This window comes from Papaver somniferum, chromosome 2 (genome assembly GCF_003573695.1).
Source record: "Papaver somniferum cultivar HN1 chromosome 2, ASM357369v1, whole genome shotgun sequence".
Classification (NCBI taxonomy): domain Eukaryota; kingdom Viridiplantae; phylum Streptophyta; class Magnoliopsida; order Ranunculales; family Papaveraceae; genus Papaver; species Papaver somniferum.
This window is the reverse complement of record NC_039359.1, coordinates 11,487,481-11,504,010: the sequence shown is the minus strand read 5'-3', so window position 1 is coordinate 11,504,010 and position 16,530 is coordinate 11,487,481. Positions and strand designations below refer to the sequence as shown.

General features: G+C 38.2%; 2 protein-coding genes across 4 annotated transcripts; one reads left to right on the top strand and one right to left on the bottom strand.

Moving 5' to 3' along the window:
• Window positions 1-836: 836 nt before the first annotated feature.
• Window positions 837-6,577, bottom strand: LOC113346906 (solute carrier family 40 member 3, chloroplastic-like). Its single transcript, XM_026590456.1, has 14 exons — window positions 6,103-6,577; window positions 4,947-5,163; window positions 4,758-4,821; window positions 4,394-4,518; window positions 4,213-4,302; window positions 3,932-4,108; window positions 3,772-3,846; window positions 3,546-3,647; window positions 3,335-3,452; window positions 3,104-3,250; window positions 2,686-2,792; window positions 2,467-2,580; window positions 1,977-2,278; window positions 837-1,268 (listed from the first exon to the last, which is right to left on the bottom strand). The coding sequence occupies exons 1-13, from the start codon at window positions 6,276-6,278 to the stop codon at window positions 1,985-1,987; spliced, it is 1,806 nt and encodes a 601-aa protein (XP_026446241.1). The 5' UTR covers window positions 6,279-6,577; the 3' UTR covers window positions 837-1,268; window positions 1,977-1,984.
• Window positions 6,578-13,068: 6,491 nt separating this feature from the next.
• Window positions 13,069-15,005, top strand: LOC113346905 (aquaporin TIP4-1-like). 3 transcript variants are annotated; one of them, XM_026590455.1, is made up of 5 exons: window positions 13,069-13,427; window positions 13,681-13,853; window positions 14,017-14,139; window positions 14,273-14,520; window positions 14,720-15,005. In XM_026590455.1, the coding sequence occupies exons 2-5, from the start codon at window positions 13,751-13,753 to the stop codon at window positions 14,729-14,731; spliced, it is 486 nt and encodes a 161-aa protein (XP_026446240.1). In that variant the 5' UTR covers window positions 13,069-13,427; window positions 13,681-13,750; the 3' UTR covers window positions 14,732-15,005. The 3 variants fall into 3 exon arrangements, 2 of the variants coding, with proteins under 2 accessions (XP_026446240.1, XP_026446239.1); XM_026590454.1 differs by having other exon boundaries at window positions 14,273-14,545; XR_003358672.1 differs by having other exon boundaries at window positions 13,681-13,827; window positions 14,273-15,005.
• The last annotated feature ends 1,525 nt before the right edge of the window (window positions 15,006-16,530 follow it).

The following is a 16,530-nucleotide window of genomic DNA, read 5'->3' as shown; positions in this document are numbered from 1 at the left end:
AGGAAAACATTGATTTGAAGTTGAAAAGACGTGGATTTTGTATTTGTTTTTGACATGATGGACATTTGACAACAAGGCGATGTGTCCCCATTCAAATCCTCCGAACAATTATGATAAATATAAAAATTAGAAAAGAGAAAAGATCTTTTATCTTAGGCGTATGAAATTTTGCTCGCGATATTTGAAGGGAAAGGATAGAAATCTAGATGTGAATAATGATGGGAGAAGACAGACAAAGAAGAGATAATCTCATTGACATGACAAACACTTTGTCATTTATTAACATTCAATCCTGCCCCTAAAAACAGTGTATTTAATGACAAAAGCAAAATGTAAGCAAGTGTAAGCTAACTTAACTTCACCTAATCTAAATACTGTTTTCTAAAATGTCTTGGTCATGATTTTGTCTGTTTTCAAATTACTCATTTAATGGTGAAATGGACTTGTCAATCTATTTACATAAACTTACAACCAGCTTGCAATGGTAAACATGACAACTCAGAACTAGAACTAGAACTTCAATGCTCTGTATCCCCTCTGGTCGGGTGAACCTCTTGTTCTGTCCTCTAAACAGTTTGCCACATTATGGACCATTGATGGGTTGGAGATGATATTTACAAGATATTACACTTTCAATCAGACCATTGTTCTGTCTATGAATCTTGTTGATCAGACCTGAATCCGGCCCATGCCTTCTTACCTACAATACCAGTATACTGGTAATAAACCTCAAATGAAAAAACAAGAACAGTTGATCTGTTGGTCAGACAAGGAACGCGCACTGTACAGTGTAGCCAGTAGTTGAAGATCATGATGGGAATTTTATTCAACACAGATACTGATGAACAATTATAATATTATAAGCAAATAATTTACAAATTTCAATTGTCAGTTATATACCCCACAAAGTAGGGGTGGAGGTTCAAAACCAAGACTGTTTATATATAAACATGTAGAAAAAGAATCGTGAATGCATTCAATGGGTATAATACAATAGGCTCCACCTTGATGTGATTATCTCTACTGATCTTAGTTTCAGTTTGTAGTCACATGTCCGTATGTGGTTTTGGTTTCGATCTTGTCATCTCAACGTGCATCTTAGGGTAAATGGTTTGTCAAATGTTTAACTTCATGGTAAAAACAATCCACTTCACTTCTCTTAAACCCGCAACAAAGTGGTGAATCGGTGAGGTGGAAGGTACACCTCACAGGTTAGTGTCAAGCCGATAAATACATGAGTATTGTCTGGACATTGCTAGTCAACAGCTCTGCAGTACATAACCATCATTATCAAGTGATATACAAGAAGAAAATCTGTTTACGATGTAAAAAAGACTAATATCACATGGCAGGTTGGCGTAATAATAAAATGATATCAAAATCTTAGAGCTAGGAGCCTAGGACAAGAACCAGAGGCTCTGACGCTATAAATATACCTCAATTACCCAGTGGACTAAGTGACATACACCAAAACCTGAGACTGGGTAAACCAAATAGTAACCGGTCTGAAACTTATAGCTACCAGGTACATGATATATTTACAGTGACTATCAACATATTGTAGGATGTGAAGGCATTTTCTTATAACATATTGTAGGATGAATAAGGCATTTTCTTATGCGGGCTATTAACAATGGGGATTTGTGGGCACCAGCGATTCATCTGGTAACTGTCTAACTGGTTAAACTTATAAGAATGATCGGGGATTTGGGGTAAATCTACAGTTCCGCATTCCCTTCCTAAATTTGGAACTAACACAACATCGACCTTGCATAACTAGACAAGGTTTAGTTCTGTGGATTAGATTGGTGGCTTTGAATCACCAAAGAAAGAGGTGTGCCAGTGACTACATTGATAGGCCAGTGTATGTCAAACTAAGCGTTCACTATCTAGCACCTCTTAGCTACAAATGCCTGTCACCAAAATTTGACTGTAGCAACAAACTCAGCAAGGTAAGAGAAGGGAAGAGTGCGTACTTGGAGAATTAAAACTGAGGATCGAAGGAGAACAGCTTTTTTTGTTCATCAGTTGGATTGACTAACCATCGGCAGAAAAGCCACGCTGCCCCAACAACAGCAGAGAGGGAAAGCATTGCTATAAAACCAAAATGAGAAACATCATTCGCAATTATTGCAACTCCCAACATCACAAACTCTGCTAGACTTGCCACCGAGAGCTCTGTAGTTCCAATAATGTTTGCTTTTGAAGCTGGTATGCCAGTCTGAAGAATCTGGGCCCCAAGAACATGATATGACATGTGGCCTAACCTTGATAATACCTACATGAACAAGAAATACAACAACCTCAAGTGTTAAGACATTGAATTCTAAGGCGATTAACTTCCTCAATCCCCATTTAGAGTGTTCAGCTTTCCAGAAACTTAAATCACGTCTGGCGAACGGTTTTCTCTTCAAAAGAAAGCGTAAATACTAATTGGTAAATTGAAAGTCGATAAATTACACTTACAATCAAGGAAAGGAAGAAAATTAAGGGTGTTTTCTGAGAAAGAGAACAGCTCCAATACACAGCAACAGCTACCGTTAGAAGGAATGCCTGAAAGATAAGTCCAGCTGCCCCAGCCTGGAACCATGAGGCTAAATTTGTCAGACTTTTAAGTTTCCAAGTCAGCTTTGAAAACAACTAACTTTCCTCAAAAAAAGAAAAAAATCAAAGCAACAAAAAAACCTTTAGAATGCCAAGCCGCTTCACGAGACTTGCAGAAATGAATGTTGCAGCAACACCCATAAAAGCACATAATCCACTAAACCCGCCAATGATAGAGGGGTTTAGACCTGTTAAACAATCCACACAACAATTTGCACTTAGAGCCTGAAACTGGTTGCCCAACGACATACATGAGCAACCATTGGAACGTCAAGTTTGTAACTGGGTCAACAACTGAATTCTGGAATCTTGCATGAGACTCCTCAACAGGAGAATCAGAGCCCCATTAGCATGTATACGTATAACGCATAATGATGGGATTTTGCATTCATGCCTTAGTCAGCACTGAAGTTAGTAATGCTTGAATTTTGTCAAATCGTAAGCTAAGCTGAATTCTCTTCACAAAGATTAACTAAAGAAGTAGAGTTTAGAAAAATACCACGCTGCGTCAAAAATGCTGTCATTAAGCCACCAGGAGTAAGAACTATATTGAAGTAGAGGAGTACATAAGCTAGGCTTGCAGGAAGAACTGGTTGCTGCTTGTATTCCATCCACCCATGCTTGATGGCATCCACACCAATTTCAACTATTTATTCCAATAAAATATATTTACTCACAAGATTCAAAAAAAAAAGGTAGGAAGGTGCACTGGGAACCAAAGATAATTCACCTAAATTTCCATGAACATGCGAAGGAACTTCTGACAAACTTATATTCCAAGCCTGGGGGGATTTTGAGAGATCAAGAACACCAGCTGACAGCTTATTGCTTAGCCACATTAGAGATACCTTCAAGATAGCACATGATACACGAAACGATCAAGCTTGCTAGAAGAATAGACGCAGAGAACCATAAACCAGTTAATATGGTAAAGTAATTACCACCACAGGCACGCTGCATATCATCGAGCCAGCAGCAAGTTTCAAGCATGTCACTGGTTCATACTTGGATAACGAAATACCAAAAAGGGATGCTCCAGCTATCTGTGAACACGAAATCCATGAAATCACACAACACTTGCTATAACTATTTGTTATCAAACAAACCACACAATCAGATAATGTGTTCCATCAATTATGTTATGTCCAGTCTGTTATTAATGTGTACCTCACAGAGAAGATCGATTCGACTGATAATAGCATTTGCTTGAGCCAGTGCGATTGGCCTGTTCGTGCCTGCTAACTGTAGAAATGAGTGATAGCCCTATTAGAAGATCCATCCATAAAAATTAAAGGGACAGGATGTACATATTCGGCCGTGAAATTACCCGCACAACCCAATCGCGTTCCATGGCGACCCCCAGTGCCAATCCTGTAAGCCTCTCCACAGCACCAGCTAGTACTAGCACACAGAACCAAGGCTTAAGCAATACGGATGCAGCAGGGATAGAGGTAACTGTATGAGCACGAATTATCATTGCAACAGATAGCAACTGAGCAGCTGCCTGACAGAAATCAAAGAATTAGGGCACCTCTGATGTTTGAAGAACAATAATATGAACAAATATTATATCCTTGATGGTGAAGAAATCTAAAGTGGAAGAGCTACCTGGACAGTGGTCAAACAGTTATACGCTGGTACCCTAGGAAAGTGATCCATAAGTTTGCCAACTAAAGGGCCTGCGACAAAAATTGCAAGCTGTTTGCCATGAAATTCGTTAGAATCTTCTGAATCCATGTATTATCCTTGCCGCAATCAGCATCCATTATCCGTATTTTAAATTGTATACCTTTGTAAAGAAACCAACAACAGCCACTGGTAGAAGACTTGGATGAATCATTGCTACAGCAGCAGGCCAAGCAAAGTTCCACAGTTGCTCCACCAAGTTACCAGCTAAGCAACTAGCATATAAAGCTGAAAGTAATGTTTATCGTGTCAGCAGGTATACCCTATAAACTAGTAATCCAGTACACACCATAACTGTTTCAATAAGTAAAAGTCCATCAGCTCTGATTTCAAGCCCTTTCATGTTGCTAAATCAACGGTGCAGGGTAATGAAGAGACATATACGAAGTTATCAACCAATTTCACCAGTCCTCGATCTTCAAGGTTACATTGATCTAGTAGATCATTTGACAAGAAAAAAATCTCACCGTATAGTCCTGCAGGATGGGCTGGAGTGGCTGCTAAGGTTCTCTGCTCCTCTTCTGAAAGAACCTGAAGCGCAGCACTCAAATAATGACAAGACGATCACAATTTGAAGAGAAAAAAGTAAACTCTTTAAGAATTTCCATAATACTGTAAAATATGAAGTAGTAAGACACGGTTGATGGTATTCATACAGGCAAAGTGGTAATAATATCATCTACGCAACTATCTTCAGTTAGTAAACTCAGGGACTCTGTCTCCAGAATCTCCGGACAAAAGCTAACAATTGGTATCGACAACCCAGATTGGATTGATGACGACGAATCATCTTGAGCCTCATCTTCTGCCACAACATGATTGATCTGTACATCAGCGTTCGCCGTCGAACACCTTGTTGAGAAATTCTTTACCCTGAGTACAACAATAAACCGATAAAATACACTGGAAGTAACACCTAAAATCTTCGCTAAAAAGGAACACAATGTTGTCCAAATTTATTTACATAGCACTCCCGTTCTCGAACTGTGAAGATAAACCAGGAAGGAACGGGATGATCTTATAAAATCTACATGCACAATTTTTTTTCACATCGGAAACAAAATTTTATTCAAACACACTACGAAGGGTCTCAAACCAGTTAGTAAGTTTTATCGTTGCCTGATCAATTACGTGGGCCCAGTTGCATCTCAATAGTGATAGTGGTGGTTACTCCACCACCACCAGCATCACACACCACCACACAAACACACACAAGAATTACGTTGCTTAAGATGGTTAACCACAGTTAGTCAACATGTCCCACTTCAGTTACAAATTCTGTTTGGCACTCTTCAAAAATTCATCCTCTTTACTGTTTAGACATCACAAACTTAAAAATATAGACGAGTATCAATTGCCAAGCAAACGTTCCAGTAGAGAAACATCTATGATGACCACCCTTATTTGATTGATGTCCATTGTCTATGTTCTCCAATCTAATAAAGCGCCAAGGCTCAAAGGTGAACACATTAAGTATGTAAACTACATGATGTCGATGTTGTTCACAAACAACTATAGCACGAGGACGTTCTACCCATTACCAATATCCTAAAAGTAATGGCGTCTTAATGAATAGAAGACGGATATATCAAATTTAAAGAGGAAAAAACACCCCCATTGTTTTTTTGTTTACCATGAACGAATATATATGAATCTAATATATATCCTTTGAAACGCTATAAACGGATAATGAGTTCAGTAAGTGTTTATTTATCTAAATGAACTTCATTTATTCACCAACACCAAAAATAAACTGCTAATCTAATACGGGTTTTATCGATAAAATCAATAGAGAAACATAAAATTGAATACCTGGTAGTAGTATAAGTACACGAAGAAGAAGATTGATTTAACCATTGAAGAGAAGAAATACTGGTACGGCGGGAGAATCGAGAAGAAGAAGAAAGAAAACTTGATGTTCTGAGAAACGAAGGGGATATAAGATGAGAAGAGATAGAAGATGGGTGAGAAATAGTAACCAAATCCATGGATGCTTTAGATACCACTTTGGTTTGAAGGATATCTTGTCCTCTTCTTGCCTACTCATGCAGTGAGACTATACTACCAATGCGGATGAAGTGAAAATTTTAGAGAGAAGAAGATGAAGGGATTCAATTGGTTCAAAATAATTAGCGTTTGGGGTTTAACAGTCATGCCATTTGTGTAGAGGATAAGTAGAAATTTGTGTGTAGAGAGAGAAGCAGAGAATATCATCCTTATCTGCTTCTGCCTTCTTGAACCACCATTTTCCTCTACTTGCAGCTACAGACTACGGTGTTGAACGCAACTATGGATATTGCGTGTAATCCTTAACCAGATAACCTTACCTCTTATTAATCTCAGGCCAGGCCCAACATTGAAGCCTTACCTCTTTTTACGGTTGTTTCTACCTAAATGGATTTTTTTTGTGTGTGATTGTTATAATTGCCCTTTATTTTCCACGCGTTTTTAGGGGCCACTCAAAAGGATTTAGGGGCCAACAATAAAACAAAAAAGGTCACCCAAAGGGAAAATGTAGCCAGCCCTTATCTCGCGTAATTCGTAATGGCAAAATTATCCTTATATATTCGGAGGATATGATAACATTTTTATCCTCCGATTTCAATCAGAAGACAAAAATTTACCCAGACTTCCGATTGTAGTCGGTGCAGTATTATAATGATTTATGTTTCATTTTTTCCATTTCTTTTTCATTTTTGAGTTGTTAGAGTTATAGAGAAGAAGGTGAAGGAAAAAAGGGAAAACCCATTTTATCACTACAAAAATGGATGGATATGAAGAAGAAGGTGAGAATCATGGCGAAGACGATTTGGGGTATATGTTGAATGATCCAAACTTTTGTGGAGAGGAAAACCTAGACGACCCTTTCATGGAAGAAAATGGAGAATCGCCTGATATTGAAGCTAACGATGCATGTAAAACACAGGTATTGTGTTAAGAAACTCAAATACTCGATTTGCATGCGTTTGTGTGCTTTTATAAACAAGAAAAACCGATTATTGCATGCATTGAATGCCATGAACTACCCAGATTCGGTAGATAATTTCTCGAATAAACTTACGAATATAACACACTGAGTACCAAATATGTATATTCGGTAGTTCCAAGATAGTAGTTTACTGCCGAATATGAGAAAAAACCCCAAACTGGTTTTCCAAAAAAATCTACATTCGGTAGTTATGTAGAGTTATTTACCTCCGAATGGCCCCAAAAACGAATTCCTCAAAAAATTTCAAAACTCAGTATTCTTATCCTTTACAATCGGTAATAGTTTAACATTATTTGACTGCCGAATATAACAGTGGCCTCAAAATAAAATTTCCGAAAACTTGAAAATCGAATGTTTATCGATTAAAGTTATCTCCCAGTTATTTATATTCGGATGTTTTACTATATATTTTAGATTCCGATTATATCATTTTTTGCACTCAGTAAACTGTGTACATTCATTTGCATAAATCGGGTGTTTTGGGTAACCGATAGGATTCCGAATATAGTATATTCGGAAGTTTGACTTATTTAATAACCTCCGACTATTGTATAATAATTTGTTGCTTTCACATGCAGGCCGTTGAAGAGCTTGTTGATGATTTCTATTTGAGGCCCGACACTTCACTATACTATGCAAACGATTTGGTATACTAATTACTACTTTTATTTTTTTTCAAAATTTATATGTTAAATGGTTATGCTTATTAGATTTGTTTTGTTTTATGCACGTTTAGACATTTGGAAGTAAGAAGGAGGCAAAGGAATGGCTTATGAACAAGGCAAAAGATAACATGTGTGTGGTAGTTCAAAATAATCATGTTAGTGACACTCGATTTGAAATGATTTGTGAGCGAGTTGGGACGCGAAAGAGTCACGAGGGAAAGAATAGTAAGTATGTACGGAAGACGAATAGGAAATACCGAAGCAATACCAAGAAGATAGGATGCCCATTTAAGATTGTCTTCTATAAGCCCGATGGTATTAAAGGTAAAGAGTATAAAATGTATAAAGTTGATAACGGTTGTCACAACCATGATGATCCGTTGGATTTAATTGGACATGTAATGGTTGCCAAGTTAAAACCACATCAAATGCAGACGGTGAGGTCTATGCGGATCCAAAAAGCGAGTGCGATCTTAAGTAAAATAAAGGCGGACGACCCCGACAACTTGTCTTCTTTGTCTACAATTAAGTTGGCCCTAGTTACGATCAAAAGGATTGAATGGGATGGTAGAACGGTCATGCAACAATCGTAGTGGTTAGAGGAGTTACACGGCTACACCTTGAGAAGGGAAGAAAAGGATGGTATAGTGGTTCGTATTTTCTTGGCACATCCCGAAATGATCCAATTGGCTCAATGCTTTCATCAAATTTTGTTGATAGATGCTACTTATAAGACAAACAAGTATAACATGCCGTTGTTGAACATTGCTTGCCATACTTCGTACAAAAACACGTTTACGATTGCATGGGGTTTAATGGATCATGAGAACAATGTGAGTTTCATTTGGATGTTGGAGACGTTGAGGTCCATTTATAACGGTGATAATTTTCCAAGGGTTATTGTAACGGATAACGATCAAGCCTTAATGCATGCAATAGCGGTAGTGTTTCCGGAAGCCCAAAACTTGCAATGTACGTGGCACATTCAATGCAATCTCAAAACCAATTGCCATCATCATTTCCAAGCTAAAAGACCAAGGAAGGGTACCAAGAGGTCAAAGGAAGAGGAGGATCGCATTAGTAAATTAACCGTGGAAGAACGTAAGGAAGATGATAGGTTATTTGAAGAAAAGTGGAAGGAGGATGGAATTATTTGGAAAATGTTCATGAAAGCATGGGACAAAATCGTTTGGTCGATGACCGAGGAAATTTACGAATGTAACTTGAAGAAATTTGAGTATGAATACGGCACAGACTACCCAAAACCTGTTGAGTATTGTAAAAAACAATGGGTAACGATTAAGGAGAGGTTTGTGTTTGCATGGACATATGAATATCGTAACTTCAAGAACGAGGCGACAAGCATTGCGGAGGGGTCTCATGGTCGACTAAAGAAAATACTAATTGGTAGTCAAAATGGAGTTGTGTCGATCCAAGAAGCAATCCATGAATTCACCAATCGTGATCTCGTAAAGATTAGGAAATGTATGCAATTTAGTGTACACCAATTCCCGATGGAACATATTAAGAAAAAATTGCTTCTAAGGGGAGTTGTTCATAAAGTTTCAAGATGGGAAATAAATCGCATGATGAAACAATTGAAGTTATATAAAACTTATGATGACGAGAATACGGTTTGTGTTTCCAAGGATATGATAGGTATTGGACTCCCGTGTCGTCATAAGTTGGGTAGGTATGTTGAAGTGATTGACATCAATGATATTCATCCATTTTGGAAGCAATTAAATTTCACTCCGAACACCCCGGTAGTTGATGGTCCGTCTTTCTTGGAGTCGCAATTGTGTGCACGAATAGCCGAGCGTTACGCTACATCAAACGACACCAAAAAGCAAATATTGATGCATAATTTGGAGGAAGCCCTTCACCCTTGTTTAAGGGAGGTTGATAAACCTATTAAGCAAAAGAACACCGGTAGGCCGAACACCGAAGTGTCGAGGACCATCCAAAGAAAAGAGTTGAAGGAATATTTGTCTAATAAAAGAATATTGTCTAGGCACGAGCGTTCGGAAGCCGAATTTGAAGATGAGCCCGAACCTAATAAAATAGGTCGTCCAAGAAATGATCAAAGTGGACCAACCACCCGACAAGTAAGGCCAAAGATCTCTACAGAGCCTTCTCAAGTAAGTCAACCCAATGTTGTCGAAGAAGTTGTTGAGCAAATGAACGCCTCGCAACAAACCCAACCAATGGAAATTCTTACTATAAAAGAGGAAAAAGGTACTCTTCGTTGCCCTAGAGATCTTAATGGAAGACCAAATCGATCCACATATACAATATACAAAGAGTATTTGGAACAACTCCCTCCACTTATCATTCAATTTGTTTTGTCGACCGACGAGGTTGATGGGGATGTAAATTGTGGGTTTCACGTTGCTACGGAACAAATGAGTTACTTTAGAGAGGCGGATATCGAAGATGTCACCCAATGCCAATATTTAGGAAATAAGATGGCGGTACAACTAGTGAAGGACAAGGGTTTTTATATGGAGATGATGAGGCGAGGAGATAGATACGACAAAGAACAAGAGTTCAAAGACTTAGTTGCGCGTGTGAAGTGCCGAAAGGGATTGAAGACAATCGGATCCAAGTATTGGATGACAATGCCTAAATTTGGATATCTCCTAGCGGACGTTTTGAATTGCGTGGTACATTTATTTGTTCCTCCTATGTATGGACTTAGCATGACGTTTGCACCCACAAGAACGGCTTGCGACGAGTCGATAAAGATAGAAGAATCGTTCACTTGCTCATCAGTTAACGTTCCATTCTTTTCCTTCTCCAAGGTGCCTCGGAACATATTCATCAAAGCTGTAATGTTGATCTGTCTTGTTCTGTAACTTGCATGCCTCCTAAACTCTGCTGTTGTTGTCTCTTCATCCCAACCTAAGCACTTTTTAGTTAGAGCATAAAGTTGTGCCCAACTTAACTGCTTTGTGTAGTTAAACTTCACAGCTGTGCCTTGGTCGGGAAGGTTAAGAATCTGCACAACATCATCCGGAGTAATCGTCATCTCCCCAAACGGCATATGGAAAGTATCGGTCTCAAGATATATTCTCTCCACGAACGCCGATATGGCCACACGATCTTGTTCCAACAATGAATTCTCGGCGGCATTAGCTAACCCCGAGTTGGCAACAATTGACTTGAACCTTTCACATTCACCGGATAAAGGCCACGCAAGCATTTTTGTTGGTGCGGCGGTAGGTTTGAGTAGACGGACCGCATCTTGATGATCCTATTAAAGTACATAAAAAAAATCCTTAATACAAATATTACGATATAACACATAGACAATACATTAATAAAAAATAGTAATTTTATTACCTCGGTTTTGTATATTTCTCTGGCCCATGAGTCTTTGTATCCAAATAGCAATTTTCCTCCATCCGCCGGTAGCCCAAGGATTGTGCCTGATGGAATACCCTTCTTCTTCAAGTGCTGAGGGACAAGATGTGATGCTTTCTTAGCAATATCCTTCTTTACACCATCTTTTCCTTTTTTGGCTTTTTGGGTACCACTTGGTTGTCCTTCTTCTTCTACTCTTGGCACTGGATCAACTGGTTCAATTTCATGGTGGGGTGTAACTTGTGGAGCAGTTGGTTCTGCACTTTGTTGAGCGGCTTGTTCAACACTTGGTTGCACCCCTTGTTCACTGCCTTGTTGTTCTACACTTTGTTCAGCACTTGGTTGCACTCCTTGTTGACTGCTTTGTTCTTGTAAGCTTTGTTGAGCACTTGAATTATCTTTGGCACTCCTTTCCCTCCTAGCACTAGCTATCACTTTCTTCCTTCTTTCTCGACTTTGTCTAAACAACAAAGAAAGGAACAATATTTACAAACTATACAATCGGAAGACAAAGTATGGAAATATAACCCGAATGTACACATTCGGACGTAAAAAGACACATACTGTTCCCGAATACAAAACAATCGAAAGCTAACTGAACATATTTACAACCGAATATGCATCAATTGGAGTTCAGAAGCTCTAAATTTTTCATCATACACAATCGGAAGAAAAAGTACAAAACTATAACCCGAATAAACAAATTCGGAAGTAAGAAGACACATATTTTTCCCGAATAAAAAACAATCGGAATATAACTAAACATGTTTACAATCGAATATTCATCAACTGGAGTTCAGAAACTCTAAAATTTTATCCTACACAATCGGAGGTATAAAACATTATATTGTAGTGGGTGTACTTCTGAATACTGTGTGTCTACTTAAATATATTCGGGAGCCAAAATATTCATTAAACTACCAATTATTACCAGTTTGTATCCAGGAAGATATGGCCAACAATATTCGGCCGATAACCATCAAATATTTCTCCTGAATACTGTCGATGTTCTTGAGAAATGAAGAACACGACTACATTCGGAAGTAAATAAGCATGAATATCGCCCGAATCTGGATAAATAACCAAAAACCCTTGAATTTTTTTTCTCGATTCGTCGAATTAAAGCGAAATAAACCCCAAAAATGATAGATTCTTACCTAATTGAGGCCATTTGAAGTTGACGAAGTGTTTGACTATCGGAATCGCAACCACCGACTACATCGACGGGTACTTCTTCTTCGCGTTCTTCTTCATTTGCAGCAACAATTTCTTTATTTCTTGCTAAAATCCCAATCTTTGGATCGATACCCCGAGCAACGTTTTTGGTTCTAGGTCTGTGGGTTTCATTTCCCTTATCCATTGTTTTATAAACGAATCGACGATGTTTTGATTTTACGATTCGCGGCGATGTTTCGGTTGAACACAAGAACGAGGGAAAGTTTTTTTTTCTTCCACAATCGGAAGATAATATGAAACTGGAAGAAGAATAGTTGAAATGAGTAGAATTCTTTTTGATTTGGTTTTTATACAATTTTACCAGAAGGGCATTTATGTAACTTCAATATCATATAGGGTACCCCTTAACTAGAGTCTTTGGCTGGGTATAAATTGATGGCCCCTAAATCCTTTCGGGTGGCCCCTAAAAACGCGAGGTTTATTTTGACTGGCTTAGGACAAATACCCCTAACAAACTTTACAAACGCCCCTGATGGCATAATTGAAATTTGATTTAAGAACATAATATTGATAATTCCATATTTCGCCTTCTTCTTTCACTTTCGTTCTTCTTCACTGTTATACAGAAAAAAAATCTCATTTCTCCCACCACCGTTATCTCCCTCGCTTCCACCACCATCACCACAATTTTTATCGCCGCACCACAACTAGTACCACCACCTCTGTCACGTTCGCTACTAATATCAGCAGATCTATCATGATTTATGTTCGATTTCAATTGATTTTTAAATGAGATCCATAGATTGATTTGTCTTTAGGTTTCGATTTCGAGTTGCCGATTCAGATTTGTTCTTTTTTATGTTTTCAATTTCAACTAATTCATGAACCAGATTCACAGATCGATTCGAGTTGTAAATTCAGATTTCAGAGAGATCAATTTGGTATGTATGATTTTCAATTTTGGTTGCAGAGTTTTCTGAAAGTTTGATTTTTGTTGATTCAATTAAATTTGTAGAAAATTTAGATTCAATTGAGATCTAGATTATTGATTCAGAAATTGATAGAATAGATCGATGTTTTGGTGATGTTTCTGAGTTGAATCTCATGATTCTTAGAAAATGGGTTTGAGGTGAATTTATGTTTGGCAGAGAGATGACTCAAAATTGGAGTTGTTTTTGTGGGATATGTTCATAGGTTTAGCAATTGAAGATGGTGGTATTTGAGAAGAAACTGTGAATGGGAAGTGAAGCTGTAATTGTTGTTGATGTACAGTCCTTGCGGATGTTGCAGTAGTGGTGGTGCTGGCGGTGGTGGTGAAGGATATATATCAAATCTCTATTGGTTAGTTTATTCAACAGGTCTTTTAGGTCAGTTTCGTGTTATTAATATTAATTTGTCATGCAAAATGGTTGCTTTACAATCTGGAAGTGTTTTCTTTACTGTAATTTGTACATTGTATGGTATATTAATTTCATGTTCTATATATTTGATTTTTAATGTATATTCTTGATGTTATGGTGGTGGCGACAGGTGTTATTGGTGGTGGATGTTGCGGCAATGGTGATGGATGTTTGTTGCACCTGAGGTGGTGGAGATGGAGAATCTGTGTGATTGTTGTTGTGGTGGTAGTGGTAGTGTGCCTATTTTCATTTGGTAAATCAAAATAATATGAAAGTGAATCTGCCGTGAAAAGTTGTTGATTAAATGATCTTATGTATTTTCATTTTCCTTTTGCTATTATCTAGAGTTTCTCTTGAATTTACAGTTATGTTTTTGTTTGTTTCAGTTTCAGGGAAGTTGCTTGGGGATTCGTTAGTTGTCCAGTTATTGGTTGCTATGACTCATGCATTAGTAGTTGTCGTTATGATCTCCGCTGGTCAACAAACCTCTATTGCTCATCTTAACCTTGCTCTCACTCTTGGTCTTACGGCCAGTGGACATATGACTATTCTTAGATCCATCCTTTATGTTGTCGATCAATTATTAGCCTCTGCATTAGCATGTGCTCTTGTCAAGTATCTTACAGGTGGATTGGTAAGGAATTTATCTCTAACGCGAGGTAATGATTTAGTATATGCACATTAAATCTATGGGTATATTTGTTACGTGAGTGATGAAAATGTGTAGTTCCTCGATGTTTAGTTACTTTAGCGATGAGAATGTGAATATGCACTAAAATTGGTGTAGACAAAATGGTAGCTGAGTTGATGGATTATTGTTTAATGTAATACAGGTCGAGAAATGATTAAGAAGGGACAAGGACAGGACATAGTTGCTCATTACATGCACTTAGGAATTGAGAATAAATTATTGCAGTCTTATCTGTCAGTTTATCTTGTATGTTGTTGCCATTAGTTTATCTTGTAAGATGTTGCCATTTGTTTATGCAAATTTATATGTATGATACCATAACATTTATTTCTTATTGGAACTGTTGCTACAGTGCCTCGGCTAAAGATGTGTAATACCAGACCTAGATGTATAATACCAGACCTAAAGGAAAGATTTCAGGTTATGAATGAGATAGTCTTAGTTGCTTGTTGGTTGACATGTTTGGTGTGTATTATTATTTATTTGTCTATTGGTCGTGATTTTGATATGTTGTTTTGTTTTGACGAATCTATGGTGCAATGGTAGCATGACTGACTATACGTCAGAAGATATGTGTTCGACTCACGCTAGGTTCATTCATTTGTGTATAATTTTTATTTTTTGGAGACAACTTGTGCCACTTTCTTCCATATTTGGAGACAACTAGGCTAGTTGCTTTCACTTTTGGAAACAACTTTGGCTAGTTGCCTCCATATTTGGAGACAGCTTGGGCTAGTTGATTTCACTTTCAGAGACAGCTTGGGCTAGTTGCTTTCACTTTCGGAGACAGCTTGGGCTAGTTGCTTTCAAGTTGTCGCCATTCTATTGGAGACAACTTGTGCTAGTTGCCTCATATTTGAACACAACTTCAGCAAGTTGACTCCACATGGTGGTGGTGGCGATGACAGCGGCGGTGGTTGCTAGTGGTTGGCGGTGGCGGTTGTGGTGGTCGGCGGTGGTGGTGGGCGGCAGCTGTGGTGGACGACAGCGGTGGTGGTTGTTGGTGGCTGTGGTGGTTGTCGGCAACGGTGGTATTTGGCGGTAGTGGTGGACGGCGGCGGTGGTAGAGAGTGGTGGTTCTTGGTGGCGATGGTGGTTGTCGGCAACGGTGGTGGTGGTGGTGGTGGTGGGTGGTGGTGGTGGTGGTGGATGACGGTGGTGGTGGTGGTAGGCGGCGGTGGTGGTGGACAATGGTGCTAGTTGTTGTTGGTGGTGGTCAGTGGTGGTACGTAGTAGAGGTAGTGGTGTTTTTTTGTTAAATAGTGGCTAGTGGTAGTGGTTTTGTATATCAAGAATATAAACCACAGTTTGGTTAACTTTGCCTATGTAAGTAGTGGTTCAGATTTGTCCTCACAAGAGACAAATCTAGGGATGTAATTATTTGTCATAAGTGATGGTTGTGATTAGGATTAAAAATGCATCAAGGTTCCATAATTCTTCATAATAAATATTCTATTAATTTTCCGTGATAATATTTTATTAAATGATAATATATAAATTATTTTAGAAGGTACAATTGGGAGTCACCTCCACAAATTGTGGGATACTCAAAACAAAAAAAAAACATTATGAAGTAATTGAAGTACCCCTTATCCAAGTGTGTTTGTGGGAATACTTCAAATAATATATTTTGATTAAATGAAAAAGAAGAAGGATTTTGGAAGATTTTTGTGATATGAGAATGTGCTTAAATTGATTTTAATAATTCCTAACTGCAACCTTTTGTAAAAAATCAAACTTTCATCCATGTAAAAACCCCAAACCAATTCCCAATTCAAACACTTAGCCAATCAAGTTTTGCATTTATAGAGTCACAGTCGGTATTTTATTCATCCGTTAAAACAATACCGACTGAGATGTCGGTATTGTATTCATCCGACAATACAATACTGGGTGAACTATCAGTATTGTATTCATCCGACAAAACAATACGATCGTAGTGTCAGTATTGTA

Excerpts from the sequence above, each read along its gene's own strand:
- LOC113346906 (XM_026590456.1), bottom strand. The coding sequence starts at position 6,278 with ATGGATTTGGTTACTATTTCTCACCCATCTTCTATCTCTTCTCATCTT. Across the intron at positions 3,648-3,771 it reads GAATCGATCTTCTCTGTGAG|ATAGCTGGAGCATCCCTTTT; the intron begins GTACACATTAAT and ends TCGTGTTCACAG. Across the intron at positions 2,581-2,685 it reads AGCGGCTTGGCATTCTAAAG|GCTGGGGCAGCTGGACTTAT; the intron begins GTTTTTTTGTTG and ends TCATGGTTCCAG.
- LOC113346905 (XM_026590454.1), top strand. The coding sequence starts at position 13,751 with ATGTACAGTCCTTGCGGATGTTGCAGTAGTGGTGGTGCTGGCGGTGGT. Across the intron at positions 13,854-14,016 it reads TTATTCAACAGGTCTTTTAG|GTGTTATTGGTGGTGGATGT; the intron begins GTCAGTTTCGTG and ends TGGTGGCGACAG. Across the intron at positions 14,140-14,272 it reads AGTGTGCCTATTTTCATTTG|TTTCAGGGAAGTTGCTTGGG; the intron begins GTAAATCAAAAT and ends TGTTTGTTTCAG.